Here is a 26383-nt window from a genome sequence, read left to right on the forward strand (position 1 = left end):
TCCTCGCAGGCCATACTGGGATTTGTAGTCCTGGGTGAGGCGTCCCACGTAGCATTTTAAAGCACAAAATAATCATTACTTTAAGTGTCCCGCACCTAAATCCTGGCTAGGAGAGATGCAGGCACTTTGAGATCGGATCAAACACCGGGAAAAATAGCACAGAAAGGCGCTGAAATCTGGATAGAGGCAACAGCCTTTTTTCCCAAGAGATGATGGAGAAGCCAACCCACTCCAAAGTCCCTGGGCCTGTAGGAAGAAATAAACTACAAATCCCATGAGACCTGGAGAACACTGGCCATAGATATAAAGGGAATGGGAGCCCCCGTGGTTCTTGGGATGTGTAGTCCCTGAACCCCCCCCTTCCCACGCAGCTCCACACCCAACCTCCTTTACCAGGGAGCATAAATGACAACTAGTTGGTCATCCCTACGTTGTTACCCGTGGTTGGGGTTGTGTGTGTTTCAGTGCCTGTGCACAACTGTGACACCTTATAACTGTACTTGCGATCCTGTGTGTGCCCGCCTGGGTGTATGCTATTCATAGGCGCTTGTGTTTATTATGATTGTAAGTGTACATGTAAATATGTCTCTATGTTTTTGTGACTGTGATTATTTATCCGCTCAACCCACACAACAAAGTGTGAGACATGTTCCCACCATCAGCTCAATTAGCAATCTTTACACTGCAGAATTTAGACTTTAGCCTCTATTTTAAAATTCTGTTCTGCTGCAATGGTGAAGAATTCCAAGTCTGATTTAAGCAGTCATGGGTTTGACACTTGTTTCTGCCCAGTTCCTTGCTGTGGGGCCTGGGGCTAATCTCTGCCTCCTGGAGTTGTCCAGAGTGTACACAAAGTATCTGATAGGTACAAGACGTTGGCTGTTTACAGACATTTTCATATCCCACTCGTTAAAATTCTCTTCTTCCGTTTTCTTTTCCATGGGCAGGCAATTAGTCTGGGTCTGCTGGTTAAAAGCCACATGCTGTGTGATCAGATGTAATGAACAGAGAAATAGTGGTTTCACCGATGCCCCCGGGGGGGCAGAGACTTGGTTGTCCCGCATTATTCATGTTCCCTTCTACCGCTGATTTTAAGCCGGGCTTCACAGGCCACCTAGAGCAAACAACTCCAGGTGGCAATATAATTAACTTCTGCCTGGGGTGGGGGGGTAGCAGAGGTGACAGCCTGTCTCCTTCTTCTGCTTTGCCCCTTCCTGCTGCCTGGAACCAGAGCTGGGGGAGCAGTCTTAGCGTCCTGGTCAACTCAGGCTGCGAGGACAAACGTGGTTAAGCCGCACCCCTTCATTTCTCACAGTGCTGGAGGCTGGAAACCTGAGGTCAGGGGTGCCTGCGGGGTCGGCTTCTGGAGACAGCCCTCCTCTTGGCTTGCAAAGGCCACCTCCCTGCTGTGTCCTCCGATGGTGGAGAGAGAGTGCTCTGGACACTAAACCCACGATAGGGCTCTACCCTCAGGACCTCATCTAAGCTTGATTACCTCTCAAAGACCCCACCTCCACACCCCATCACACTGCAGGGTAGGACTTCAGCCTACAGGTGCTATGGACAGACGCAACAGCCTCGGGATGATAGCCACCCAACTCAAGGAGCCAGGCCAGATCAGCGTCACAAGACAGAGCCCCCATCTCAACTATGTGGGAGGGGTCGGCAACCTTCCCTAAGCCACTGATAGTGGAGATTTCAGGCTAAGATTCCAGGCCTACATGCTCGGGTCTGTCTGTTCCTCCTGATGGTCACAAAGGTGGAACAGCAAATGGCGGGCATTGCTTTGTCACCGAGAGGGGGGTCCTCCTGTGAGCAACTTCACAAATTGTTTTGTTTGGGTTGCTTTTGTATTTTAAAATTCAGATATGATTCACACTGGGAGGGGGGCCTGTTTGAAGCGTACAGTTCAGGGGGTGCCTGGTGGGCTCTGTCCTAGAGCATGCGATTCTTGATCTCAGGATTTTGAGTTCGACCCCCAGGATGGGCATAGAGATCGCTTAAAAATAAAATCTTTTTAAAAAGTGTACAGGAGGCACCTGTATGGTTCAGCTGGTTAAGGGTCTGCCTTTGGCTCAGGTCATGATCTCAGGGTCCTGGGATGGAGCCCCCTTGACCGGCTCCCTGCTTAGCCGGGAGTCTGCTTCTCCCTGAGCAACCCCTCCCGCCATGCTCTCTCTTTCTCAATTTTTTTTTAAAGTACAGTTGAGCACTTTTTGTATTCACAGGGTTGTGCGTGCTACCATCACCACTAATTTCAAGCATTTCAGCACCCCCATCCTGCCCTCCCCCAGCCCCTGAAAGCCCCCGATCTCCTTCCTGCCTCCATGGACTTGCCCTCTGGACGATTCACATACATGAAATCCTACAATCTGCGCCTTCTGTGTCTGGCTTCTTTCGCCGAGCACCATGATTTTTTGAGATCCCTGGACATTGCAGCGCCCGTGAGGACCTCGCCCCTTTTTACTTCAGAGTAATAGCGCCTGGAAACCATCCACTAGTCGATGGGCATTGGGCCTGTTTCCACCTTTTGGCTGCCGTGCGTAATGCTGCGGCTGACATCTGCGCAGTGTGTGTGCGGAAGGCCACATGTGTTCACTCGGGACGGGCAGACACCCAGCCGTGCCATTGCTGGGTCCTACAGTAACTCCGCGCTGCCCGACTGGTTTCCAGAGTGGCCGCACCGCGCTGCATTCCCTGCAGCGGGGGGCTCCACGTTACCCACCACCGCAGTGACCGTGAGGGTTCCCCCCGCGCTGCGCCAGGCTACACACGGAGGCCACCGCTCCGCGGGAATGACAGCCAGAGAACTGGGAGGTGTGTGCAGGGGCGCGTTTATTTCAACCACAGATGGGACCCACACTCCGAGGGCTCTGGCTCCCGTGCCCACGGCGCCCACAGCCCCAGGTCCTCACTTCCAGCGGCCTCCAACGCGGCCCTTCCCTGCCCCCTTCCGGCTGTAGGAGAAGAGTGAGAGGGTGTCAGGAAGGAGGGGCTCCCCAACCTGAGAGGGGTCCTGCACTCAACTCAGGAAGTCCGCCGCCCCCCCAACTCCCCCTCTCCCTGCCCAGAGGAAGGCGCAGGCAAACGCGATCTCCGTTCCCTGCCGGGGGTGGTGACGGTCTGTGGCCGGCTCCCACCCCCCTGCGGGACCTGATGTGAGGGGGGGAGCTCAGGATGTTCCCGGGGGTGCTGATGGGTGTTTGGGAGGACGGGCTGGGGGGAAGGGAGGGATGCGTGAGCAGAGTGGGTAGCATGGATGAGAGGCCACAGCTGGGGTGAAAGAGACGGAAAGTGGGAGACAGGGATGCATGAACAGCGAGCAGGACAGGCAGAGCAAGGAACAGAAGTGGCGCGGGGTTCTCAGCCTGCTGACCCTTGGGGCGGGGGCTGTTCTGGGCACTGCAGGCTGTTGAGGGGCGAGGGACTGAGGCGCACAGAGTGAGGGGCGACAGGGAAGGAGAGACCAGCCCCAGAGTCAGAGGAGGCACACTTACAACTTCTGGGCGTGGCTGATGCGGTTGTACAGAACGTTGATCTGCGCGGGAAAGAAGGGGATGCTGGGAGGACGGCCCGGGGACAGGACGGCCCACCCCTGCCCTGAGCACCGTCCTCCCTGGGAGATGGGGCTCACCTCATACTTCTGCTGCTTCAGCTTCTCCATCAGGTCAAACTTCTCAGACTCCAGCTGGTGGATCCAGTCCGACAGCTCCTGGGCCTTCTCCCTGGTGGGGCAGAAGGGCTGTCAGGGAGGGGCCGGCCTCTCTCAGCCCAGAGAGAACCTGAGGCCAAAATATTCACATTGAATGGAAGGGAAGAGCTAAGTCTCTACCCCCTGTCCCCACATTCCAAGTTCCCTTTTCACCAAGGGAGAACAATGTCATAGTTAAGGACCCAGGCTCTGGAGGCAGGAAGCCCTGCTTCAAGTCCCAGCTTTGCCATTCTCCGGTTTGTGACATTTGCCGGGTAATAGGATCCTGTCTCCTCTCCGTAAAACTGTGGCTGCCTGCTTTGTACATCTTCTCCCGTTCTTCCTTAGACACAACCTTTTGCAATAGGCCCTTTTAAAAAGCCACTGTCCCAAATGTCCCGTGTAAGTAGGGGTGGCCAATGGGATGAAAGCAGGTCTCCGGGTAGGGCTTCCTGGAAAGCCTTTTGTGGCTCCTTCCGCGCAACTTCTTCCTGCTGCTCAGATGTGTTGGCTGGAGTCCGAGCAGCCACATTTGACCATGAGGTGATTTTGAGGATGGAAATATCGGGCTAGGTGTAATGGAGCAGAGAAACAGGAGTCTGGGTCTAGTGATTTTCTAGAGTTTCATCCTAGCTAGTCTCACATTTCTCTAATGTGAGAAAATAAGCCTCTGTATCTTAGGCTGCTATGTACACGTGTCTTCACGAGAGGCCAAACTTATTCTTAACTGATAAAAATCTGTGGCACAAAACTGTGACAGGGTGTATAATGAAACATAGCACACATTCAAAGTCAGTGCTACTGTTCATTTTCTTATTACCATTGCTTGTTTTGTCTTGCTAGCTACCAGCTTTCCACTGCCCTCTACTCTGGGGCACATTTTTATTTGAAAAATGTTATAGACCCTCATATGGCCTTTAACTAATGAATAAAATTGAGGTAATTGGACCTAAATATTAGTGGACCCAAGTATATGAAGTAGACTTTATCTCATCACCATCACCTCACTGACCCTTCACAAGTGTCTGAGGTAGACTTTGTTATCACCATCATCACCATCACGTCACGGACCTTTCACAAGTGTCTGAGGTAGACTTTGTTATCACCAACATCACCTCACTGACCCTTCACAAGTGTCTGAGGTAGACTTTGTTATCTCAACATCATCAACACCTCACGGACCTTTCACAAGTGTCTGAGGTAGACTTTGTTATCCTGGCCTCATTTCACCAGTAAGGAAAGTGGGGCTCAGAGAACTTACCTAACGTGCCTAAGATCACACAGCTAGTAAGTCGCGGAGCAGGCACTGAGCTCCGGCCCCCCTCACTGTGCTGCCTCTGGAGCAGTGGGGGTTTCTGACTTTATGAGTCATGCCCAGACCGGAGAACATCAAGCTACCGATGAGGCCCCAGAAGGAAAAGCCCTCTGCAGCCTTCCCTCTGGTGGCTTATGAGACATGGGCTGTCATGTGAATGGGAGGTAAAGGGGCAGATAGAGTCCCATGGGGCAGAGACATGGCTGGAAAGTTCTTACCAGCATGTCTGGCTTTAATTCACATAAAGATGGGATCTTCCTGAGTTTCCAGGGGACATCAATAGCTCAACATAATCTCCTAACTCTCGGTAAGCCATCTTGTTTGGCTTCCCGCCATCTTACCTCCCAGACTCTACAAGTTATGGTACCCACAAAAAGTGACATGTTTCCCAGGGACGACAGAGGCCCAGAGAAGGGAACACTTGCCAAAGTCACACAGCACCAGGGCTCAGACCTGGGCTTCTGCCCTCCCAGAACTGGGGAAGGGTCCCCTTATCTCGCTGTCTTACAACCAGCCCCCTCCCACCCTGAGCCCCCCACCCCACCTACCGGAGCTGGTCTTCTCCCATGTGGTCGATGTTCAGAGGCTTTTTACGCTCAGACAAGATGCGCACTTTCATCTCCCGACCTGTTTGGCGCTTACCGCGCTTTTGTTCTGCCTGAGGGTAGGGAAGGGGACATACTGAACTGTGGGATAGATCAGAACCCAGGGGGCTGAGCTCACCACTTCGTCCCTACCCCAGGAGTCCAGGCCCCCAGCTCCCTCCACCCTCAGACCCAGGAGTCCAGGCCCCCAGCTCCCTCCACCCTCAGACCCAGGAGTCCAGGCCCCCAGCTCCCTCCACCCTCAGACCCTGGAGTCCAGGCCCCCGGCCCCTCCTCCCTTAGACCCAGGAGCCCAGGCCCCCACCCCCTCCTCCCTCTGACCCAGGAGCCCAGACCCCCGGCCCGTCCTCCCTCAGACCCAGGAGTCCCAGCCCCCAGCCTCCACCTCCATCAAGAAGCAGGAGTCTAGGCCCTCAGTTGCTTCCTCCTTGGGAACATAGACCTTAGATCCCAAGGGGCTGAACTCACCTTGACCAGATAACCCCCAAAATGGGCTCCCATGTTGGACAGAACCTTCTTCTTTTTGGCATCATCCTCAGCCCGCTTCTTGGCCTCCTCTTCCTCCTTGCGCATCTTCTCCTCCTGAGGGAAGAAAGGGGTTAACCCCAAGGCCTTGCCCACCCCCTGCAGGGAAGGGGTCTGAGATGGGGATGTGGGAGCTGAGTGAAGCAGGGATCCATCAGACCCGGGACATGAGACAAAGTCAATGTCAGAACAGGCAAAAACGCAAACATTCTGCTCCCGGCCCTTCCAGGCCTGGCTCTGTGACCGCCTGCAAGTCCCTGCTCCTCTCGGGGTCTTCATATCCCCCAAGCAGAACTTTTAAAATGGGGAAGGGATATTCCTGCTTTTTTCTGCATTCCTCCAGTCTGCATGGCCAATGCTGGGCGTTGCTGTGTGGCCTCAGTGCAGATACTCCCCCTCTTTGGGCCTTCGTCTCCTTTATTCTCATGAGACAAGAATGACAGTCTCAGAGGATGCAGGAGGGTGACTGGTGATAGGGGTCGGGGACTTGGAGCACTAAAGCAGCCGATGGCCTTGAGCCTGAGGATGGGGTTCTAGAATGTCTAGTGAAGGCAGCCCCATGTTCCAGAAATAGTGGCTTGTCCAGACCAACCTTTGTCCCCACTGGAAGCGCTGGCGAGGGGGCATGACGGCTTCTGCATGTCGAGCATGCCCCATCTGAACTGGTTTCCTATTGCTGCTGTAATTTGCACAATTAATAGCTTAAAACAGCACAAGTTAGGGGCGCCTGGGTGGCTCAGTCAGTTAAGCGTCTGCCTTCAGCTCGGGTCCTGATCCCAGGCTCTTGGGATGGAGCCCCGTGTCCAGCTTTCTCCTCAGTGGGGAGCCTGCTTCTCCCTCTCCCTCTGCCACTCCCCATGCTTGTGCTCTCACTCTCTCTCTCTGTGTCAAATAAATAAATAAAAATCTTAAAAAAAAATAGCACAAGTTTATCGCCTTACAGTTCTGCATGTCGGAAGTCTGAAATGGGTCTTCTGGGCTAAAATCAGAACAGGGCCGGTTCCCTGCGGAGGCTCTAGGGGCGAATTGCCCTCGCCTCTAGCGGCTGCCTGCATCCCTATCTCCTGGCCCCTCCCCCTGCTAGCAGAGCGGCATCTTCAAACACCTCTGACTCTGACCCTACAGCCTCCCTCTTGCAAGGACACTTATGATAACATGAGGCCCCTCTGGATATCCAGAATCATCCCCCACCTCAAGATCCTTAATCCCATCTGCGAAGTCCCTTTTGCCATGCAAGGTACCATATGCATAGACTCTGGGAATTAGGATGTGAACATCTCTGGGAGACCAGCATGACGCCTACCATGTCACCTTCCTCCTAATCTTGAAAAGTGATTCAAGTGGGCCACTCCTTGATGCCAAGGCAGACCATGTTTCCAAAGCCAACACCCATGGGAGCATTCTAACCAATCTTCTACAACTAGTCAGCAATTCCCTCCAAGACGGACAGGTGACCAATCTGAACTCATCCCAGAATCATGTGGAAGACAGATAAAAGAGGAGCGAGAGCCAGAGTTGCTGGTGATCACTTGCCACTCCTGCCTGAGAACGGGGTGTCCAGTAGGGTGACCAACCATCTGGGTGGCCTGGGACTGATGGGATACAAGATTTTCAGGGCTCAGGCCAGGAACATCCCAGGCAAACCCACCATGACCTCATTCCACAGAAACATGGGCCCAGGGATAGGGAAAGAAAAGCTGGGTCTTTGTGATCTCATTTGAGTTCCTTGATCCAGCCGCACCTGAATCAAGTCACACTCCACACTTTTTAGTTATATGAGCCAATAACATTCTCTTTCTGCTGAATCCAGTTTGCATTGGGGTTTCTGTCCCTTCCAGCGGAAAGATCCTTGAATAATACAGTGCAAGGACTTTCTCAGGACAGCAGAAAACATCATGGGAAATAGAGCACCCAGCTGAAGAAGTAACATTTGGTCTCGCAGCGCAGGGGAGGCACCCACCGCCAGCTTGGCCTGACGCTCACGCTCCTTCTCGGTTCGGAAGCGCTGTTGTTCAGCTCTCTCAGCCCGGCGCCGCTCCTGGGGGAGACAGAAGAATGAGGGGGTGCAGGGACGCCCCCTCCCCAAGGAGGTCAAGAGCAGAGACGAGCTAGTTTGAGTGTGGCCACCGACTTGGACAAGTTCCCAAATGATTCAGCCTCGGGTCTGTACTGGATGGGAACCATTCCCAGCCCCAGGACGGCACGGGGTGAGGGAGGCATTTGCGGAACCCCACCTCCCTCCACTCACAATGCGCTCTTTCAGCGCAATGAGCTCCTCTTCCTCTTTCTTCCGCTGTTCAAAGTGCACATCGATAAGCGTCTGCAGCTCCAGGAGATCTTTCTCCATGCGCTTCCGGTGGATGTCCTGCAGGACGGAGGGTGGGGACCGCGTCAACCCCAGGCAGTGCGGGGGGCCAGGCACCCACCTGTGCGTGCCTCTGAGACACGTCCGGGCCCGGGCCCTTGCCTGCAAAAACGGACTGGGACAGTTTAGGGGACAGGGAGCCGCTGTTCGCGATGTTCCCCAGCAGGTGGCACTAGCGGCCCATTCGGTCCGTTTCAGGGGACTCCGAAAGAAGGGAGAAGCCAGGGGCGCCTCTTCCTAATTTGCACAAAGGCACCTGGGGACTAGATGTCCCTTACTTACATCGAAGTCCACACGTTCCCCTTCTGGGATCTTCGGAGGGATCAGAGGAGGGACCACAGGCCTGATGGGTGGAAAGGGGGAGAGACTGAGCAGCCTGAGCTCCCTGATGGCGCTCCCGGTTCGGGAGGCTGACAGGTGGCTGGTCCGATTCTAGATTCCATGGGCTGTCTGTGAAATACGCTGGATTTCAAACACTTGGTTCAAACAAAAGAATGTAATATATTTCACTAATAATGTCTCCTATGGATTACATGTTGAAATGATGAAATTGCAGATATAACAGGGTGAATTTAAAAATGCTATGAAGCTTAATTTAACCTGCTTTGTTTTACTTTTTAAAACGCAGCTTGTAAAAATACAGATATTTACATATGTGGCTTGCATTGTGGGTGGTGCTCCCTGGGGTCTGCCCTAGCCCACACCTTAATTAGAATTCTCTGCTTTTTAAAACAGCACCTTCGCTTGATTTGCTTCCTACTCGTCTGGCTGTCCCACCTCTGTCTCCTTGTCCCCAGAGGGCCCTTTGAAGAGTTTCGCCCTTTTATTTATTCATAGGAAACTCTCACGATCCATGTCGTTCACTCGCGTGACTTTGATTATCATCAATTACTGAGGATTCACCACCTCTGTCTCCAGCCGGACTCTCTCCGGGATCCCAGACTCGGGTAAATAGGTACCCCCTGAACATTCCCAGCATTCTCACAGACCACGCCTCCACCGAGCTCATCAACTTCTCCAAGATGGAGGGGTGGCTGCACTGCCCCTCGGGTTCTACAGCCCAGCCCCCAAGCAGATGTGCTCACCTCCTCCCTCCCCTTGCCCCAACGGCAAGTCCTGGCCTCTCTGCCTGGGCATCTCCCCAGTCCGTTCCCCTGTTCCACCCCATGTCCCCTGCTCAGCTCAGGCCTCAGCCCCTCCACTGTGAACCTTCATGCCAGCCTCCTCCTGGCCTCCCAGCCTCCAGCTGTTCACCTTCAGTTCATCTTCCTTCATGACTTTAGCTCAGAGCTCACCCTTAAGACCAAGTCCAAGCAACTCAGCATTCAAAGCCTTTCTCCATCTGGCCCCCGTCAACTCCTCCAGCAACTTCTCTCCTCCCTCACAGACACACACCACATTTCATGGCTCCCTGGCTATGTCATGTGCCTTTGCTCCCCTGGGCCTTTGCACATGCTGTTCCCTCTGCCTGCAATGCCCTTCCCCTGATATACTGCACCTCCTGAGGCCTTCCCTCCTCCAACAAGACTTCCCTGCTCCCCCTTGGTCTCTCAGTCAGCTCTGACCCAATGCCTCCTGTTCAAAACCCTGCATGACCCCACCCCTTCTCGCACTCTACGCTCTAGCCACAATGAAATTGGCACCACTGCCCACACCAACACACAGAACTCTGCTTCTAGGTTTTTTTCTCATGCTCAGATTGTTGCCTCCTTGCATCTCCAAGCTTTTGGCCCCAGTGTCACCTCCTCCAGAACCCTCTGCCCTCACGAGCTCTCATGGCCTCCACAGATCTGCCTAGTTTAGGACCTTCACCAACAGAATGACCCGTGTCTGTACCTGGTCCCCAAAAGAGTGACCTAGATCCGGCCACTGCACCGTGTGTGCACCCCACAGCTTTCTCCTCCATAATATCCCTCCCACCTCCTCCAGCTGGTGAACTCCTCATCCCTTAGGGCTCTGGCATCACCTCCCCTGGGAAGCCTTCCTTGACTGCCTAGGGCAAATGTAGGGCCCTCTTGTGTGCTACCATCACTGTATCTGGGTCTGTTTCACCAACAGAGCAGATGAAATATGACTGGCCAAATGCCACGGAAAGTTCTCTGGACCATTTGCTGAAAGAAGGAATCACTCTCCTTTCCTGTTTCAAGTGTCCCACTCTCCTTTTCTGCCTTCTCTGTCTCTGGGGGTGGGGGACATATTTACGAGGATGTGAATGGGCCCCCCCCCCAAGCTCTCTAGGATCTCACCTTGGTTTGGGGCGCTCCTCTTCTAATGGGGAGATACAAAAACATAATTAGCAAGAGTTCATGGGGGTGGGCCTGACATACGCAGAAGAGGGAACCCCCCTCCAAGCCACAGCCCCCAGGAGCAGCTCTGGGGGAGAGGCATGAGTCGGGGGAGAAGAGGGCGGAAGGGAAATCAGGGTGGCCGTAAAGGAGGAAGAGGTTCACACGCATCAGATATACATTCAGAACTGGTGTGGGCATCCCCCTCCCACTTCTCTGGGAACCCAGGGGTCCAACCCCCCAGACCTTCCTCCTTCTACATACCCAGAGCTCCTGCTCTTCTCCATTTACACCTAGCACTGCTGGGTGTCCCCAGCCCCTCCCCCCTGGGGACACAGGAATCCAGACTCCCAGGGAGAGCCCCTTCTGCAACTAAGGCCCCAACCTTTGAATGTATATGGAGGAAAAAAATGACAGGGTCGGGGACGAAGATGCGGGGCGCGGTGCCTGTCCGCAAACATCCAACCCTTCTACAAGTATTCCTCCAGGCTGGGGAAGAAGGCTTGGGTGTCGGTCCCTTTAAGAAGGAAGGGAAAGGGTTAAAGCCTCAGCGAGGCGATTTCCCTTCGTGGACACCAGAGGGCGCGCGAGCTCTCCGGGGCTTAAAGGACCGGGCCTGGGAGGGTTACGGGGGCGCAGGGGGTCCTCGCAGGGGTCAGGGCCCGAGGAAATCCGTCTCGGGAAGCGAAGCAGCCGCGGTTACCTCGCTCTGCCACCGGCTCCGGCTCCTCGGCGGCTGGGGAGGAGGAGGCAGGGGAGAAGCGAGGATGGGGGAGCGAGGGGGAGCGGCCACGCCGGGGTGTGGGGGGCAGAGAGGAAAGAGAGGGGAGAGGCTGTTAAAGGACCTGAAGCCGGGGCGGTCGGGAGCCCAGCGCCCGCCGGCCCCGCCCCGCCCAGCGCCCCCTCCCCACCCGGCCCCGCTGGGCTGCCTCCGGCTGCAGACCTGCGGGGGCCAGGCCTCACCTTCCTCCTCCTCCTCCGCAGCCTCCTCTTCTGGAAAGGGGGACAGGGGCCGAGAATGCAGGGTTAGGAGCCCCGCGGGGCCGTCGGCCTTGCGCAGAGGGCAAGCGAAGGGCGCCGCAACCTCAGGGGGTGGGGGCTGCGGGCGAGCGCGCTGCCCTCTCGCCTCCCGCGTGCGTGTCCCCAGGTCCCCGAGGCCCGCCCACTCCCCACTCACCTTCGGGCTGCTCCCTGCGGGCAGGGGTGGGAAGGAAAGAGCGAGAGGTAGAGTTAGACGTGTTGGAGCTAGGAGAGCGTCCTACCTCCCCCAGCCCTCCCGCCAGCGCCACTCACTCCTCATATTCCTGCTCCTCGGCGTCCGACATCCTGTGTGACCTGAGGACCGGAGAACACGCGAGTGAGCTGGGGTCCCGATGGAGGAGGGGGCTGGGGGCCAGAGTCCTGGGTCTGAGGGAGGAGGGGGCTGGGGGCCTGGACTCCTGGGTCTGAGGGAGGAGGGGCTGGGGTCTGGACTCCTGGGTCTGAGGGAGGAGGGGCCTGGGGGGTCTGGACCCCTGGGTCTGAGGGAGGAGGGGGCTGGGGGCTGGACTCCCGGATCTGAGGGAGGAGGGTCTGGGGGCCGGACTCCCGGGTCTGTGGGAGGAGGGGGCTGGGGGGGTCTGGACTCCTGGGTCTGAGGGAGGAGGGGGCTGGGGGCCTGGACTCCTGGGTCTGAGGGAGGAGGGGGCTGGGGTCTGGACTCCTGGGTCTGAGGGAGGAGGGGCCTGGGGGGTCTGGACCCCCGGGTCTGAGGGAGGAGGGGCTGGGGGCTGGACTCCCGGATCTGAGGGAGGAGGGTCTGGGGGCCGGACTCCCGGGTCTGTGGGAGGAGGGGGCTGGGGGGGTCTGGACTCCTGGGTCTGAGGGAGGAGGGGGCTGGGGGGCCTGGACTCCTGGATCTGAGGGAGGAGGGGCTGGGGGGCTGGACTCCCGGGTCTGAGGGAGGAGGGGCCTGGGGGCTGGACTCCTGGGTCTGAGGGAGGAGGGGCTGGGGGACTGGGCTCCTGGGGCTGAAGGAGGAGGGGCTGGGGGTCTGGACTCCTGGGTTTGAGGGAGGAGGGGGCTAGGGGCTGGATTCCTGGATCTGAGGGAGGAGGGGCTGGGGGCCCTGAGAGGGAAAGGGCTCTGGGAGGTGTGGTTGGGGCACAGCCCCTGCCCCTCCACCACCACAGCTGTCCTCTTTTGTCTTTTGACATGTCCATGGGAACCTGATCTGAGTGGGGATTAGGAGAAGGTATTTGGTAAGGGACTGTGGCCTGAAGACAATAGCTGCCCCACCCCCCAAAGGCTATTTCGGGGGGATGTCGTACATGGTGAAACAGAGGACATTTCCTAAGAAGGGATTCAAGGGGGGAGGCCCCTGGGAGAATTAGTCACACCAGCTCCCTCTCCCACCCCTCCCCCTCCCCCCTGGCTGGTTGTCTTCCCACCTGTCCCCTCCTTGCCCCACGACCCACAAATTTGGAGGAGGCAGGACATGTCAAGAGCAACTCTGTCCACAGACCTCATCCTGACCCCTACATAGACAGGATCGCATCTTTGAGATCCCCCAGGACCTACAGTACCCAGGTTAAGAGAACCCCAAATCCTGAGACCTACAGATCCTGAGACCCCAATTGATGATGCCCCTGGTTTCTGGGGACAAGCAAGTCCTCATGTCTCCGGCTTCTGAGACCCCAGTTCTTGAGACTGCAGACTCTGGGCTGAGACAGCCTCAGATCTGGATGCCCTAGGTCTTGGCACCTACATTCTGAAGCCTCAACATCTTGAGACCCCTAACCCCAGATGCCCAAGCTCAGAGGTGCATTCATGATGCCCCAAATGTTGACACCTCCAGTCATAAGGCTTCAGACCCGGAGACCTCAATTCTCAAATCCCAGAGCCTGAGGCTCCCTGTCCTGACCCCCAGACCATCAAACGTCCAAGCCCAGAAACTCCCAATCCCTGAGATTCCCTCTGACTCAGATCTCAGCCCTCCTAGGTCTGAAGGTGTTATATTCTGGGACACCCCAGACTCTGTAACTCCCAAATCCTAACACCTCTGTCCTCAGTCCCCCTAAAGCCTGAGCTTCCCCGGAATTCCCCAGACTTCATCTTGTGCCCCCTCCACCTCCATAGCTCTTCACACCCCTCATGTCTCCCACGCCTCATGTCCTCCCCCCAAGTCCAAAGCCCCTGGAGACCCCAAAACCATTACCTAAGGCTGGGTCTGCAGAGTCCGTGAACGGCGGGACAGAGCCTTGCTGACCGAGCTGAAGCACCCCTGGGTTTATAGCGGAGGCTCGGCCCCGCCCCCCACGGGAGAGGGAGGGCCAGAGAATTCCTTTCTCCAGCCTAGAGTCCCAGCGCAGAGGCTGCCCTGCCCCCACTCTGGCTCCACATTCAGGATCCTGGCACCTCCTGGCTTCTCGGGGACCCCTCCATCCCATCAGCACCGCCTTGAACCCAGGCCGGGTCAGGTGACGTCCAGCCTCTGGGCTCCCCACCTCCCTTACAGCAGGCTGTACTCTATGCTTTGAAGTCCCTGGGCTCCGCGCACAGTAGGTCCCTGGAGAATACTTATTGACAAAGGGAGTACAAGGGGCAATTTCTCTTGTATGGCTCTGGTTGCGGTTTCTGTGTCACTCTGACAGTGTCCTTCTTTCCTTTGTCTCTGTGACTCTTGTCTGTGTGTGTCTGTCTCCCCCCTCCCCACCCCCACCCTTTTGTCTGCCACCAGGATTCCACCCTGGTGACAACAGGCGCTAAAGCTGGGAAGCAGGTGTGGGTCGGGGGAGGGGAGAGGGTGTGGTGTCAGGCCCCAGCGACCTCACGCTCCCCCACCTCCATTTGACACTGATCCGTTTTGGTATTCCTGTCCCCCTTTCCCCGGCCACACCATGACCTTGAACTCTAGGGGAGCCAGCCACCCGTCCTGCCTCTCCCTGTCTCTGTCTCTCCCTATTTCCGGGCATTTCTCTGGGGTTCTCTCTGGGTCTCTTTCAGGCTCTGTCTGCATCTCTCCGAGTCTGTCTTTCACTCCCTGTGTCTCCCCGCTCATTTTTGTCTCTGCATTTCCGTGCGTGTCTCTGTGAATCTGCCTCTCTCGGTGTCCGTCTGTTGGTGTCTGTCGGTGACCCTGTTTCTGTCTCTCCTTGGCTCTGGATCCGTGTCTCTGTCTTTCTAACTCTTTCTGGGGCGTCCTTCTCCATGTCTCTGCCGTTCTCCCTCTTGGGTCCCTATTTCTGCCTCTTGCAGTCGTCTCCGTGCTTTCTGCTGTACATCTGCTTCTCCGTTGCCCCTTGCTTTGCACATCTTTCTAGGAATCTCTGTCTTTCTCCCTCTCTGCGGGTCTCTGGCTCTGTGTCTGTGGGTGTCTCTCTCTTAGGGCCTTGGTCTGGGCCTCTCTGTGCACCCCCGTGCAGCAGAGGGGCTGAGAATGCCCCATACTGCAGACCAGCTCTGCTCCTGTGGCGTGGTGTGGCTTTGGGGGGCCCTCCCCTCCGTCTTCTCATCTCCCTCACACCTCACCCCCCAGACAGCAGACATGCAGCCACTCCTAGCTCAGAGAGAAGCTTTATTCTTCAGGGCTAGGACAGGCGGCAGGCCGGCTCAGCCTTCAAACTTTTTCTTGCGGCCCTCCATTCCACTCAGTGCATCGATGTTCTTACGCCAGTCTCCCACCTCCCGGTTTTCCTGGAGGAATGGGGTCAAGGGTTAGGGTCTCTCCCTGGTCTACAGTCTCTCAAATATCTTCTGCCCACCCTCCAGCCTGCTGGGCCACTGTGTTTTGGGTGTCCATCCCAGGATCTGGTTCTGGAACACTTCTTGTCCCCTCAGGCAATCCCATCACATTTGCCCCCTTGCACATCCTGTCTTCCTCACACACTGCGGGCCTCCTTGCTCACATCTCTTCCTATTAGACTCTGCGTCTTCCCCTTCTTGTCTCCCCCATGCACTACTTTTCTCTCTCATGGACATCCTATAGACCTCACATGCTTCCTGACTCCTCGCTACTTCCTTTCTCCCTAGTGCACTTCCTGGCTTCCCCTCCTAGCTTCCGTCTTCCTCTTGCACTTCCTATGCCCCTCCTACAGTTCCTATTGAGGACCCCTTACCAGATTCTTCTCCCCATAACTCCAAGTACCATCTGCCCTGAGCTTAGGCCCTAGGACTGTTGTCCCCCGCACCCTCTCCTCTGAGCACCTCCTTTCCTGACCCGAGCCACACTCACCTTCTCTGTGTCCTCCTTCTTCACCTGCTTGAGGTGGGCCCGCAGGTCTAAGGTCTCCTTAGCCCTGGCGCCCAGCAGTGCCTGCATCATGGCATCCGCAGAGATCCTCACCCTCCGCAGGGTGGGCCGCTTGAATTTGCCCCGAAGGTCAAAGATCTTCTGGGTCAGATCTGCGATCTGGGGGCAGCCATAAGGGGAGGTGGAGACCCCCCCCCACCTCCCCCAGCCCCATGCTTTCACCCTACATTTCCCTCCTATCTCTCTCCAAGCCTATGGAGGCCTCATCCAGGCTCAGCTCCCACTGCCTTCGGGAAAAAGCCCAAGGGCCTCGTCCAGTAACTGTAAGTCCTTCCCGATCTGCCCAGCCTCCTCTCTGCAAAACACTGACACATCCTCGTCCAGCTGCGTGCACCCCACAATTCCCTGACCCACGCCTGAGCTCACTCATCAACATGCGATGCTCCAGCTACACATTTCCAGACACATCTTCTGCTTTCCCATCTCCTGGCTTTTGCATGCTGTTCGCTCTGCCTGGAACAGCCTTCTCTAACCACTCTACACTCATTCTTCTGCCTCGTCCCTTCCAGGCCCACAGAGCTGTCCTGGGTCTCCTGGTGTCTGCAGCCACGAGCAGCTGCAAGGGGGCAAGGCACCAGACCCTACCCTGCAGAGACCAAGACTGCCCAGTACGCCCCACCTCCGTGATGTTCTTGGTGACTTTCGCCTCCACATCGTATCTCTCTTCATCCACTTTGTCCACGCGGGCATGGAGCTCTCGGCACAAGTCCTGGTCAAGGAATTGTGGTGTATGTGATGGGGGCGACCCTGACTCCTGAGTCTGAGGGAGGAGGGGCTGGGGGTCTGGACATCAGGTCCTGGAAGAGTAGTTTGAAGCCGGACACTGGGGCAGCTCGAACAAAGGGTCCTAGGAGCCAGGAGTCCTGAGAATCTGACGGAATTGGGGCTGGAGAAATCAACCTCTGGATTTTGAGACTGTAGGCAGCTGCAGGCCATATTTCTGAACTCCTGAGGGTAAGGATTGGTAGACTGGACCCCCAGGTCCCCAGTAGAAGTAAGGGATAGTGACTAGACCCGTAAGTCCCAAGGATGCAAGACCGGACATTAGGAACCTTGGATCCCCAGCTGGACAGGAGTCCGTGATGAGAGCGGGTACCTGCAGCTCGGCGAAGCCCAGCCCGGCCAACTCCAGGGGCTGGCACCGCATGCTCAGAGCGCGCCCCTTCTCTCCGCGCCGCTCCTCCGCCTCCCGCTCCAGCTCTTGCTTCGCAATCTGCAGCATCAGGGTCTGCGGAGGGGAAACCAGGGACGGCAGCCCACCCAGGATAGCGGATGAGAGCCGCGCCACACCGGGGAAGCCGCCCTGGCCAGGACAGCCCTCTCTCTAGTCCCAGGCCCGGTCAGCTGTCCTCCAGAGACACTCCCCTTCAAGGTCGGGTCCAACGTTCCAAGGCTCCGCCCCGTAACGGGGCTGCTGGCCACAAGCCACGCCCATAAAGACGCCGCACCCAAGCCCCGCCCACTCGCCATCGGAGGCCCCGCCCCCATGCTCCCAACCCTCAAGCTCTGCCCCCTGAGGACACCTAGGCGCCCCCTCCAGGCCCTTCGGCACCTTCAGCTGCAGTTTCCTCGAGGCGGAGATCTTGGACTTTTTCTGCCGGGGTGGAATGAAGCAAGGAACAATCAGGGCGGGGAATGGAAGACGGACGGTGGCGGCGGGGGGGCGGGGCCTCACAGCTACTCCCTCACACCTGGTCTAGCTTTGGGCCTGCCTCCACCTCCAGCCCCGAATCTACGGGAAGCCACGCCCCTCATCCCCATCCACCAATCCTGGCCCCGTACTGGTTAGGTGCCGCCCTCTATACCCTAAGCAATCGCAGTTCCCATGGGCAACGGAACTCCGCCCATAGGCAGGTCTCACCAATCCGAGCCCTTCCTCTGCAAAACCCCGCCCTTGATGTGCTGCGTGCTCCTCGGCTCCGCCCACGACCAAAGCCTCGCCCCGTCGGAGGCTTTGGCCCCGCCCCCATCCCTAGGAGCCGCCCTCCTCTGCGGACTCTGAACCCTGACCCGTGCAGCCCCGCCCTCACCTTGGCGTGCGGCTCCGTGGCATACGCGCGGTAGTTGGCCGAGGACCGGCGTCGGATCGGGGCCGGAGCGGGGGGTGGGCACCTGAGGTTGGGGGAACGGAGTCGCGTCACCGCCGGGCCCCCCACCCAGTCCCCCTCCACGCCGTCTGCTGGGGTTGCAGCCTCCCGCACCAGGCCCTGCCCTGCTGCGCCCTCCCCTGCCGGTCGCCCCTACCCCATGACCGCTCTCACCGCATCGCCGCTCCTGGAGGGAGAGACCGGGAGGGGGGGATTAATGGTGGGCCAGTGTCCCGTCCAGTCTAAGGGACCATAGAGGCCGCCCCACCAGCTCTCCCGCCCTCGAGGCCTAGGGGATCTGATTCCCACTCTTCCCTCCTGCAGACACGCATGTCCAGCTTCGCAGTCCCACCTCCCACCGCTTCGGGCCTCTGGAGTCGGAAGTTTACAAGTTTACGAAGCTGTACTCACTCGTCCGCCATGCTGAGACGCAGGCCAGGGGTTGCAGGAGGCAGAGAAGGGGTAAGGGGAGCTTGGAGAGTCAGTGAGGGGGCGTCAGGGGTGACCTTGAAGGCCCTCGGGGCTTCGGTCTCGTCTAGGCTGCTAAGGCTTCGCTGGGGACACTGAGATAAGGGGCGTGGACTGAGACTAAATATACTGCTGTCACCTCCTCCCCCAGCCCAGGATGCGAGATAACCAGAGCGCGTGAGGGGTGGGGTGGGCCATGCTCCAGCTGGATCACCCTTCCACCTTGGCGGCCTGGGAAGCCGCCAGCCCCCTCCTCTTTCAGACCCAGGAGTCCAGGCCCCCAGCCCCTCCACCTCCCTCAGACTCAGAAGTCCACACCTCCATTTCCCTCCTCTCTCAGACCCAGGACTTCAGACCCCCACACCCTCCTCTCTCACACCCAGGAGTCCAGACCCTCAAGCCCTCCTCCCTCAGACCCAGGAGTCCAGGCCCCCAGCCCCTCCTCCCTCAGACCCAGGAGTCCAGACCCACAGCCCCTCCTCCCTTGGGCCCAAGAGTCCAGGCCCACAGCCCCTCCTCCTTCAGACCCAGAAGTCTGGGCCTCACCCCCACACTAAACTGTAATCTCCATCGGAGCTACGGTCAGTTTCTGTATCCCAAACCTTTCAGCCAGTCAGTAAATTTTGTTGATTTACTTGAGGATCCAGGGATGGCCCAGACTCTCAGGCAACAAAAGCATGGAGAAATCCACTTCTAGCTCACTAGCTCTCCTGTCGTGACCACCCTAGCTCATCCCCCTCCCAGCCCTGGAGACAAGACTGAAGACCATAAAGACACATGGGCACACGAAGAAGAGGACCCTGCTCTCTTTACTTGGACAGTGTGGCTGTTGACCGGCCCTGGAGAGCAGATTCTCCCAACCCCCAGCTAACACAGGACGTCTGGGGACAAGGAGACCACACAGAAGGCCTGAGACTCAGGCTGGATCTCTGTAGGCGGTGTTTAGAGTCTCAGGAGTGGAATACGTGACTCTTAAAGAACAATCTAGAATTCTAGGAACAGAAAATAGAATCCCAGGAAGGTAATCTGAAATTCTAGCAACGCCTCTGGAGTTGACTGAGCCTGTTGAGAATGTAATTGAGAATTCTAGAGGCGGGCTTAATCCCAGGACCTGACTTTACAAGTCAGAGATGGGTGACTGGGTATCCGGGAGTGGGGTCAGACTCCCTGATTTTGGGGTCTGATTCTCTGTGGGTGGAGCCGGAACCTCTGAGCGTGAAGCTGGAGACTCTGGGGGCAGCTGGAGGGGCTCAGAGGGCGGGGTCCTGCCTTCGAGAGGCTGGCTCTGGTCCTCAAGGGGTGGGACCAGGACGTCAGGGGGCGGAGTCACGGAGTCCACAGCAGCGTCAGTGCGGTGGCAAGCAGAGTCCCGGGCCTTGTAGAAGCGCGCGAAGGTCTCGGAGGGCTGGGCCTGGGGCGGGGGAGTGAAGCCAGCCGCCCGAGCTAGCTCCCCGACCCGGGTGGCAAACCCCTGCAGCTGCTCCTGCCGCAGGTCCACCAGGTACCTGAAACCAGGAAGGGGCCCGTTAGGGGTCCGGGCTTTCAGCCCTCAGCCTGGACCTGCCCTGCCCTGCCCTGCCCTCCGCTGGCTCACCGGGCTAATTCCACCACCAGGCGTCCTCCGGAGGCCACGCAGGCCCCGAGATCGGGGCTGAGAAGATGAACCATCCTGCGCAGACGAAAGGGAGGGTTGATGCTGAGACTTTCAGATCCTGAGGGAGGGGTGGGGCTGGGGGATCCGGACACTGATTAAGGAGGGGCTGGGGGCCAGGATTCCTGGGTGTAAGGGAGGAGGAGCTGGGGGAGGGAAGTCTGGGAACCTCTCTCTTACCCACAGGCCACGTAGAGAAGCTGGAACCGTTCCTTGTAGCAGCTCTTGTGGTGAAGGGTCTGGGCAGAGCCGAGAGGCAGGAAGTACACAGTGAAGAATTCCGGGGCAGGGGCAGCTGGGGAAGAACTGGCAGAGTTAGGCAGACACACAAAGCTTGGAGAGCACTCCTTGCCTGTCCTGAAGCCCTTTCTCATCCTTTCTCGTAGATGGATTCTTGGAAAATTATGGGACGGTCAGCCTGGCAAGCAGAGACCCATTTTACAGACTAGGCAACGGAGACTCAAGAGAGGGAAAAAGTGGGTGGCCCATGGTCATAAAGGGCATCCAAACACCCAGGAAGAGCCAGGTTGGGGGATGGTTACAAGGAGGCGCGACCAGAATCGGGGCAGGCAGGGAGGGGGCCGTCTCTCCAAAGGTGAGCCGGGACCCAGCACCTTGCTAGAATGTTCTGTCTCTTAGACGTCTGCAGGTAGGATTAGAATTCTACTGTTGGAATTCAGAATCATAACATGGTGTCAGGATTTAGGAAACAGAGAAATACAAAGAAAGAAAAAGTGTCAGGCACAGGAGATCACTTGTTCAGACATTGGAAACCATATTGGTAAGCACTCGGATATGAAATACCTGAAGCCCAGGATGGGGGTCTGGGTCCCACTCTTCCCCGGAGGATGATGTGCCCACTTTACCACCCAACTCCCATTTCAAGGGGCTGAGCTGAGCGGACACTTACGCTCGGGGCCTCCGTCCTTGTCTTGGTGCACCTGCTCGGGGTTTCCCTGGGTGTTTCTCCGGCGCCCCCAGGCGGCCACCTCTCGGAACAGCTCCGTCACGTTGTGCTGAGTAATCTCACCAGCTGTCTGTGGAGAGAAGAGTCGCAGCCAGGGTGACAAGGCAGGGCCTAGAGTACACCACCCCTGCCCCCAACGCCCAGCACTAGCATGGATTTCTAGACTGGGTTTAGAAAGCACAGAGAGGTGGGACCTCCCCCAGCCCCAGCACCTCCAGTCACACACCTTGACTGGCTGTCCGTTGCTGGTCCGCAGGAGGCTGTCATCGTCCGCTTCGATGCCAAAAGCCACGAATGGCCCGGTGGCGATGTCCCCCCAGTACCCACGCGCTGCGACACGCTCTCCGTGCTGGGAAAGCAGGGAGAGAAGAGGCGGGTGAGGTCAGTGTTGGAGACCCCGGTTTCTGTGTCCCCGAAAAGGAGGACTGGCCAGGGCAGGGAGTGGACACGCACATGACTCAGGAGGCGACCGGACGCAAGGGTCCGGTTTGGCATGTGGTAGGCGCTGGGGTCTCTGAGTTCAAAGGCGACGCCTGTGTCCCTCCAACGACGGAACTCACGAGTGTGGATGACTCGGGCCTGGGTAGGAGGAGCAATGGACAGAGGTCTAAGCAAATCTGGTATATGAGGCCCCAGCCCCTCCTACATCGGACCCAGGAGTACCGGCCCCCAGCCTCCAGCCCCACCTCCTGCACATCCAGAAATGGGGCCCCCAGCCCCCCTCCCAGGCCCCTCACCCCGCGGTCGTGCAGCTTCATGTGCAAGTCCCAGTCGCTGACACCGCGCCGGGCGTCGTAACGGGAGCCCAGGTAGTGACGCAGCCTGGAGTCCCAGAGGCGGCTCATGGGGAAGGCCTCGGGCCCCTTCTCCCCGCCAGCCCAGAAGCGGAACACAGCCTCCAGGGCGTCGCGCTCGCGGAACTGCAGGCCGGCACACGTGGGGAGAAAGCGAAGGAGAGGCGGCTGCAGGGACAGCCGTTTCTCCCGCTTTACCCTCCCTTCCATCCCAGGGTGTGGGAACCATTCTCCCATTTCTCAGATGAAGAAACTGAAGTTCAGAGCGTGGAAGCCACCCCCTAGGTCACATCCCACACTGGGAGCCAGGGAGCTGGGGCTTGAACTCCATCAACGAAAACCCTTTTGGGCTGCCCATTTCCATTCTTCCCGTGGCCATCCGGATCCTGGGCGGTGACGGCACCTTGAGGGCACCCAGGCTGAGCCAGGGCAGCTGCTCCGCCAGGCGGTCAGGCTCCGGGACCAGGTGCGCCAGGCGCTTGGCCTGGGCGCGCACGAAGGCGGCCACCTGGGGGCGCAGCAGCGCGTTCCCCCACAGCTCCAGGAAGGTCTCGCTCCTCTCTGGGGGGGTGGGCGGGGGAAGAGAGGAGGATTAGTGGGGGGAGCAGGGGAGTGAACCCAGAGACGAGACCCATGTGGATGACGCATACCCTCTTTATAGTAATCTTATTATGTCATAGTCATGTGACCATAAGGGACACTGGCCAACTCCTCATCCATCCCTCAAACACGAAGTATAACTTACACCCAAACTAGGTCTCCTCCCAGTCCTCCCCACCCTCCAGATAAGCCCACTCCCGAATTTCATGTTCAAATTTTCCTTGCCTTAAAAAAGAAAAAGTTATATATAGATAGGGATGGAAGTGGAGATTTATGAGTGTTAAAATAGTGTAGTGTTAAATTGTTCCATTTTAGTTAGGAATCTTAAAAGAGAACTATATATCTTGAGTTGTATATACATATACATCTATTTCAAAGTATCTCTGTCAATATGTAAATCGTTTCGTTTAGTGGTTTAAGAATCTTAAAATAGAATCCATATACCTTTAGTTAGACAGATCCAGGTGTTTCCACCTTTTGCAAGGCACACTGTGAAATGTGTGCCATGTATTCTGAATGCTCTGGGCTATTAATGACAACTACCATCCGTAATCGTGATAACAGTTATCATCACTAAGTGGTACTGAGTCTATATCATAAGCCAGGAGCTATGCATTTTTTTTTAAATTGAATCCTCATAGGAACTCTATGGGAAAAGAACTCCATTTTATCAATGTGGAAACAATGTAGACCCAGGAAGGGGCAGAGAGTAGCCCCAGGTCACTCAGCAAGCGGAGTCAGAATTTGAACAGACTGTCTCAGTCCAGACTTTGCTCAAGGCGCTAAGCCTAAGTCATTGTCACTCAGAGATACTCATCTCTGCCTCCCCGCCCAAATCCTCCTCCTCCTCCTCCTTCCAGGGCTGCCTCCTCAAGTAGACTCCTGGGATTCATGCCTCTAACTGAGGACACTCAGGCCTTAGGGAGGCTCTGCGAAGGACTGAGCTCAGCTCCACCAAACCTTCCCCACGTCTGGGGACTCACTACCTTTTAAGAAGTCCTTTGATCCCTTTTGGCCCTCTCCTGTGGTGGGAGGTTTTGAATGCTTACCCTGTGTCATGCACTGTGCTGAGAGTTTCTGTGAATTTTCTCCTGGAATTCTCTCAATGGCTCTAGGAAGTAGTATATTTTTGTACAGGTGGGAACAATGACCAAAACGTTTAATTGTACCATTGAAATGCCAGAATCCCTGTGGGCAGGGGGAAGAGGCTGGGGGCCAGAATGTCTGGGTCCTTGCAACTGACCTTGCAACCCCATAGTCTCAGGTTCCTCCAAAGCTAGACTGAAGATCAGCATGTGTCGGGCCACAGCTTCCAGATTATTCTCTAGCACATAGAACTGGAAGGATAGACAGAGCAAAATGATTCTGAGATCTGTGTCCCTGGCCCCTAGGAGGCCCAGGAATGGAAGACCTCAGCCTCCTCCCTCCACAGGACGCAGGCATCTTGTACACTGTTCTCCTTCCTTCAAACACAGGAGTTTGGGCACTCAGAACCCTCCTCCCCACCATTACTCCGGAGACCCAGTCTTGAGGCTCTTTATCCCACTTGAATCCAAGAGTCCCCAACCCAGGACTTTGGGTCCCCAGCTTCTACCTCCCTCGGACCTAGCAGTCCAGGCCTCCAGCTCCTCCTCCCTCAAGGACTCAGGAATCTGGGCTCTCATCTTCATCCTCCTCCCTGCAAGACCCCAGAATCCCAGCTCACATGTAACCTTCTGCGAGGCCAGAGCGCGGCCCGGGCCAGGGTCCGAAGCAGGTGCCGCCCATCCACGGAGCCCAGCAGCAGTACATCTAGCTCGGGGGTCTTGTGCTCTGTATCGTCCCGCAAGTCTGTGTCCACAGGAGGACCTGGCAAGATGACGCAGGCTGGGGTCAGTGGCCTGAAGAGCGCCCCCTGCAGCCTCCCCAGAATGATGGACTACAACTTCCAGCAGGACCCGCACGCCTGGCCTAGGTTCCCCAGGGAGCTGTGCCTCTAAGCATTCTGGGACTCGTAGTCCGCAGAGGCCATTTGGGCCGCCCAGTGAGAGGCGGCTCCACCGTTGGAGGCTCGGAGAACGTTAGCGCGCCGCCTGCTAGGCTGGGAAGGCAGCCGCCTTGTCAGATGTGGTCCTGGGTGGGGGACTCACTCTCAGCTTGCAAGTCCAGCGCCGGGGACAGGCCCCACCAGGACACGGAGCCGAAGCCTGCGCCCGAACCTGCCGGGGTGGTCATCGCCCTGCAGAACAGACATCCTGGGAATCCCCAGGCACCGTCTCTGCGTCGCCTACCCATGCCCCTCTCACCACCCCTCACTTCTCGCCCCTCTCCATGTGACACCCCCTCACCTTTATCCTTCCAAAGACTCCGGGACGCCCCCTCCTTCCCTGCTCGGTGCTGCGCCGCTCTTCTGCACCCCCTACACACAACTACCCGTAGCCCCCTTCCTTTTCAACCAGTCAGCCAATGGGAGTACGCAGGTTCGCTCCGGCACGATCAACTGACCAATGGAAGCGAGCGAGACGGGCCTGCTACGAACTTTTGGCCAATGGGCGCGCTCGCGGGAGGGAAGGGTGCGTGGACGCGGTTGTCATGACGACGGCGCAGGCGGAGAAGGGGCGGAGCCAGGGGAGTCTGGGGAGGAGCCTGGGGCGATCCACATTTCTGGGATGAGGGAGCTCTGGGCAGACTCAAATTGACCTAGAACGGAACAGAATCTTGATTAATTCACGTTAAAGTGACGCGGCCTAGACCTCTGGGTAGCATTTCCCCCTCACACCGTGGTTCTAACACCCAGGCGGAAATGCGGCGAAGGGCTGGGGCTAGCTAGCACTGGCCCCTGGTTGGTCAAGTGCCAGTAATTTCGCAACCTGGCTGTTAGGCACAGTCATTACTAAAAATTAAATTGTTGTATTAATTACTAAAATTGAATTGAAATTAAATGCATTACATTAAAATAAAGGTAATATATACTCAAAACTCATCACTTCTTACTTTACTATACTTTCCTGTTGTTGATGGTCTTAAGGTTTTTTACATCAGTTGTACCCAAATGAAGGGAATAATATTTGAACGCAATAGTTTAAAAACTCAAATTGGCAAACTACGACCACTGGCTGTTCTATTTTTCTAAGTAAAATTTTATGAGAAACAGGGCCAGGATTAGGATGAAGCAGAGTGGTCCAAGGGCAGGGTCAGACCCTGTCTTAAAATTTTTTAGATTTTACCCACCATGGATCACTTTTTTTACGTTAATTTTAATTTTTAAGAATATTGTATTAAAATACTATTTATCTTGATGACTGGTGGTTTTGTTTTGTTTTGTGTCGTCGGCTTTACCTTAAATTTTGGAGCCTTCATCCTGACCCTGGGGAATACTATATTACTATATGATAGTATACTAATAGGCATTTCCTCTCGACTCCATATTCAGTGAATTCACTTTGGCATCTTGAAATCAGCCACACTGGGACTATTTACACCATGGAAACAGGCAGACCCACAGTAGAGCTTCAGAAAATTGGTAAGAGACACCTGGCTTAGTCTGTTAAGCGTCTGCCTTTGGCTCAGGTCATAATCTCAGGGTCCTGGGATCCAGTCCCACGTCGGGCTCCCCACTCAGCGAGAGTCTGCTTCTCCCTCTACTCCTCCCCCCTGCTTGTGATCTCTCTCTCATGCTGTCTCTCAAATAAATAAATAAAATCTTTAAAAAAAACTTAAAAAAAAAAAGTTGGTGACGGCACACATCAAGTCCTCTCTGG

At 56.5% G+C, this 26383-nt stretch overlaps 3 protein-coding genes across 7 annotated transcripts; all 3 read right to left on the reverse strand.

Moving 5' to 3' along the window:
* Nucleotides 1–2817: 2817 nt before the first annotated feature.
* TNNT1 (troponin T1, slow skeletal type) lies at nt 2818–14039 on the reverse strand. Of its 4 annotated transcripts, XM_045789317.2 has the most exons (14): nt 13983–14039; nt 12080–12121; nt 11964–11977; nt 11750–11779; nt 11490–11522; nt 10748–10769; nt 8784–8844; nt 8385–8501; nt 8097–8174; nt 6080–6193; nt 5555–5664; nt 3635–3725; nt 3498–3538; nt 2818–2957 (listed from the first exon to the last, which is right to left on the reverse strand). In XM_045789317.2, the coding sequence occupies exons 2-14, from the start codon at nt 12109–12111 to the stop codon at nt 2912–2914; spliced, it is 789 nt and encodes a 262-aa protein (XP_045645273.1). In that variant the 5' UTR covers nt 12112–12121; nt 13983–14039; the 3' UTR covers nt 2818–2911. The 4 variants fall into 4 exon arrangements, with proteins under 4 accessions (XP_045645273.1, XP_045645271.1, XP_045645274.1 ...); XM_045789315.2 differs by lacking the exon at nt 13983–14039 and having other exon boundaries at nt 11964–12031; XM_045789318.2 differs by lacking the exons at nt 11490–11522; nt 13983–14039.
* A 1285-nt stretch (nt 14040–15324) lies between these two features.
* Nucleotides 15325–18705, reverse strand: TNNI3 (troponin I3, cardiac type). Its single transcript, XM_087871037.1, has 7 exons — nt 18575–18705; nt 18107–18188; nt 17629–17670; nt 17173–17304; nt 16696–16785; nt 15999–16175; nt 15325–15460 (listed from the first exon to the last, which is right to left on the reverse strand). Exons 1-7 carry the CDS (start codon nt 18583–18585, stop codon nt 15377–15379), a joined length of 618 nt encoding a protein of 205 aa, XP_087727163.1. The 5' UTR covers nt 18586–18705; the 3' UTR covers nt 15325–15376.
* A 1043-nt stretch (nt 18706–19748) lies between these two features.
* Nucleotides 19749–25111, reverse strand: DNAAF3 (dynein axonemal assembly factor 3). 2 transcript variants are annotated; one of them, XM_045789311.2, is made up of 12 exons: nt 24971–25111; nt 24773–24861; nt 24349–24491; nt 23887–23980; nt 22447–22604; nt 21987–22169; nt 21703–21828; nt 21476–21598; nt 21193–21319; nt 20463–20577; nt 20226–20300; nt 19749–20136 (listed from the first exon to the last, which is right to left on the reverse strand). In XM_045789311.2, the coding sequence occupies exons 2-12, from the start codon at nt 24855–24857 to the stop codon at nt 19749–19751; spliced, it is 1617 nt and encodes a 538-aa protein (XP_045645267.2). In that variant the 5' UTR covers nt 24858–24861; nt 24971–25111. The 2 variants fall into 2 exon arrangements, with proteins under 2 accessions (XP_045645267.2, XP_045645269.2); XM_045789313.2 differs by having other exon boundaries at nt 24773–24877.
* Between the last annotated feature and the right edge of the window lie 1272 nt (nt 25112–26383).

The sequence above is a fragment of the Ursus americanus genome, chromosome 21 (genome assembly GCF_024610735.1).
Source record: "Ursus americanus isolate L20-20 chromosome 21, mUrsAme1.1.p, whole genome shotgun sequence".
NCBI classification, from domain to species: domain Eukaryota; kingdom Metazoa; phylum Chordata; class Mammalia; order Carnivora; family Ursidae; genus Ursus; species Ursus americanus.

Coding starts and splice junctions, on each gene's coding strand:
- DNAAF3 (XM_045789311.2), bottom strand. CDS start 24,857: ATGACCACCCCGGCAGGTTCGGGCGCAGGCTTCGGCTCCGTGTCCTGG. Junction 22,605..23,886: donor TGAGACTATGGGGTTGCAAG/GTCAGTTGCAAG, acceptor CCACCCCCCCAG/AGAGGAGCGAGACCTTCCTG. Junction 21,599..21,702: donor CCGGTCGCCTCCTGAGTCAT/GTGCGTGTCCAC, acceptor CTGCTTTCCCAG/CACGGAGAGCGTGTCGCAGC.
- TNNI3 (XM_087871037.1), bottom strand. Junction 17,305..17,628: donor CGAGGAAACTGCAGCTGAAG/GTGCCGAAGGGC, acceptor TCCCCTCCGCAG/ACCCTGATGCTGCAGATTGC. Junction 15,461..15,998: donor AGAAGGAGGACACAGAGAAG/GTGAGTGTGGCT, acceptor CCATTCCTCCAG/GAAAACCGGGAGGTGGGAGA.
- TNNT1 (XM_045789315.2), bottom strand. CDS start 12,111: ATGTCGGACGCCGAGGAGCAGGAATATGAGGA. Junction 12,032..12,079: donor GAGGAGCAGGAATATGAGGA/GTGAGTGGCGCT, acceptor ACGCTCTCCTAG/CTCCAACACGTCTAACTCTA. Junction 8,502..8,783: donor GGGAACGTGTGGACTTCGAT/GTAAGTAAGGGA, acceptor TCCGTCCTGCAG/GACATCCACCGGAAGCGCAT.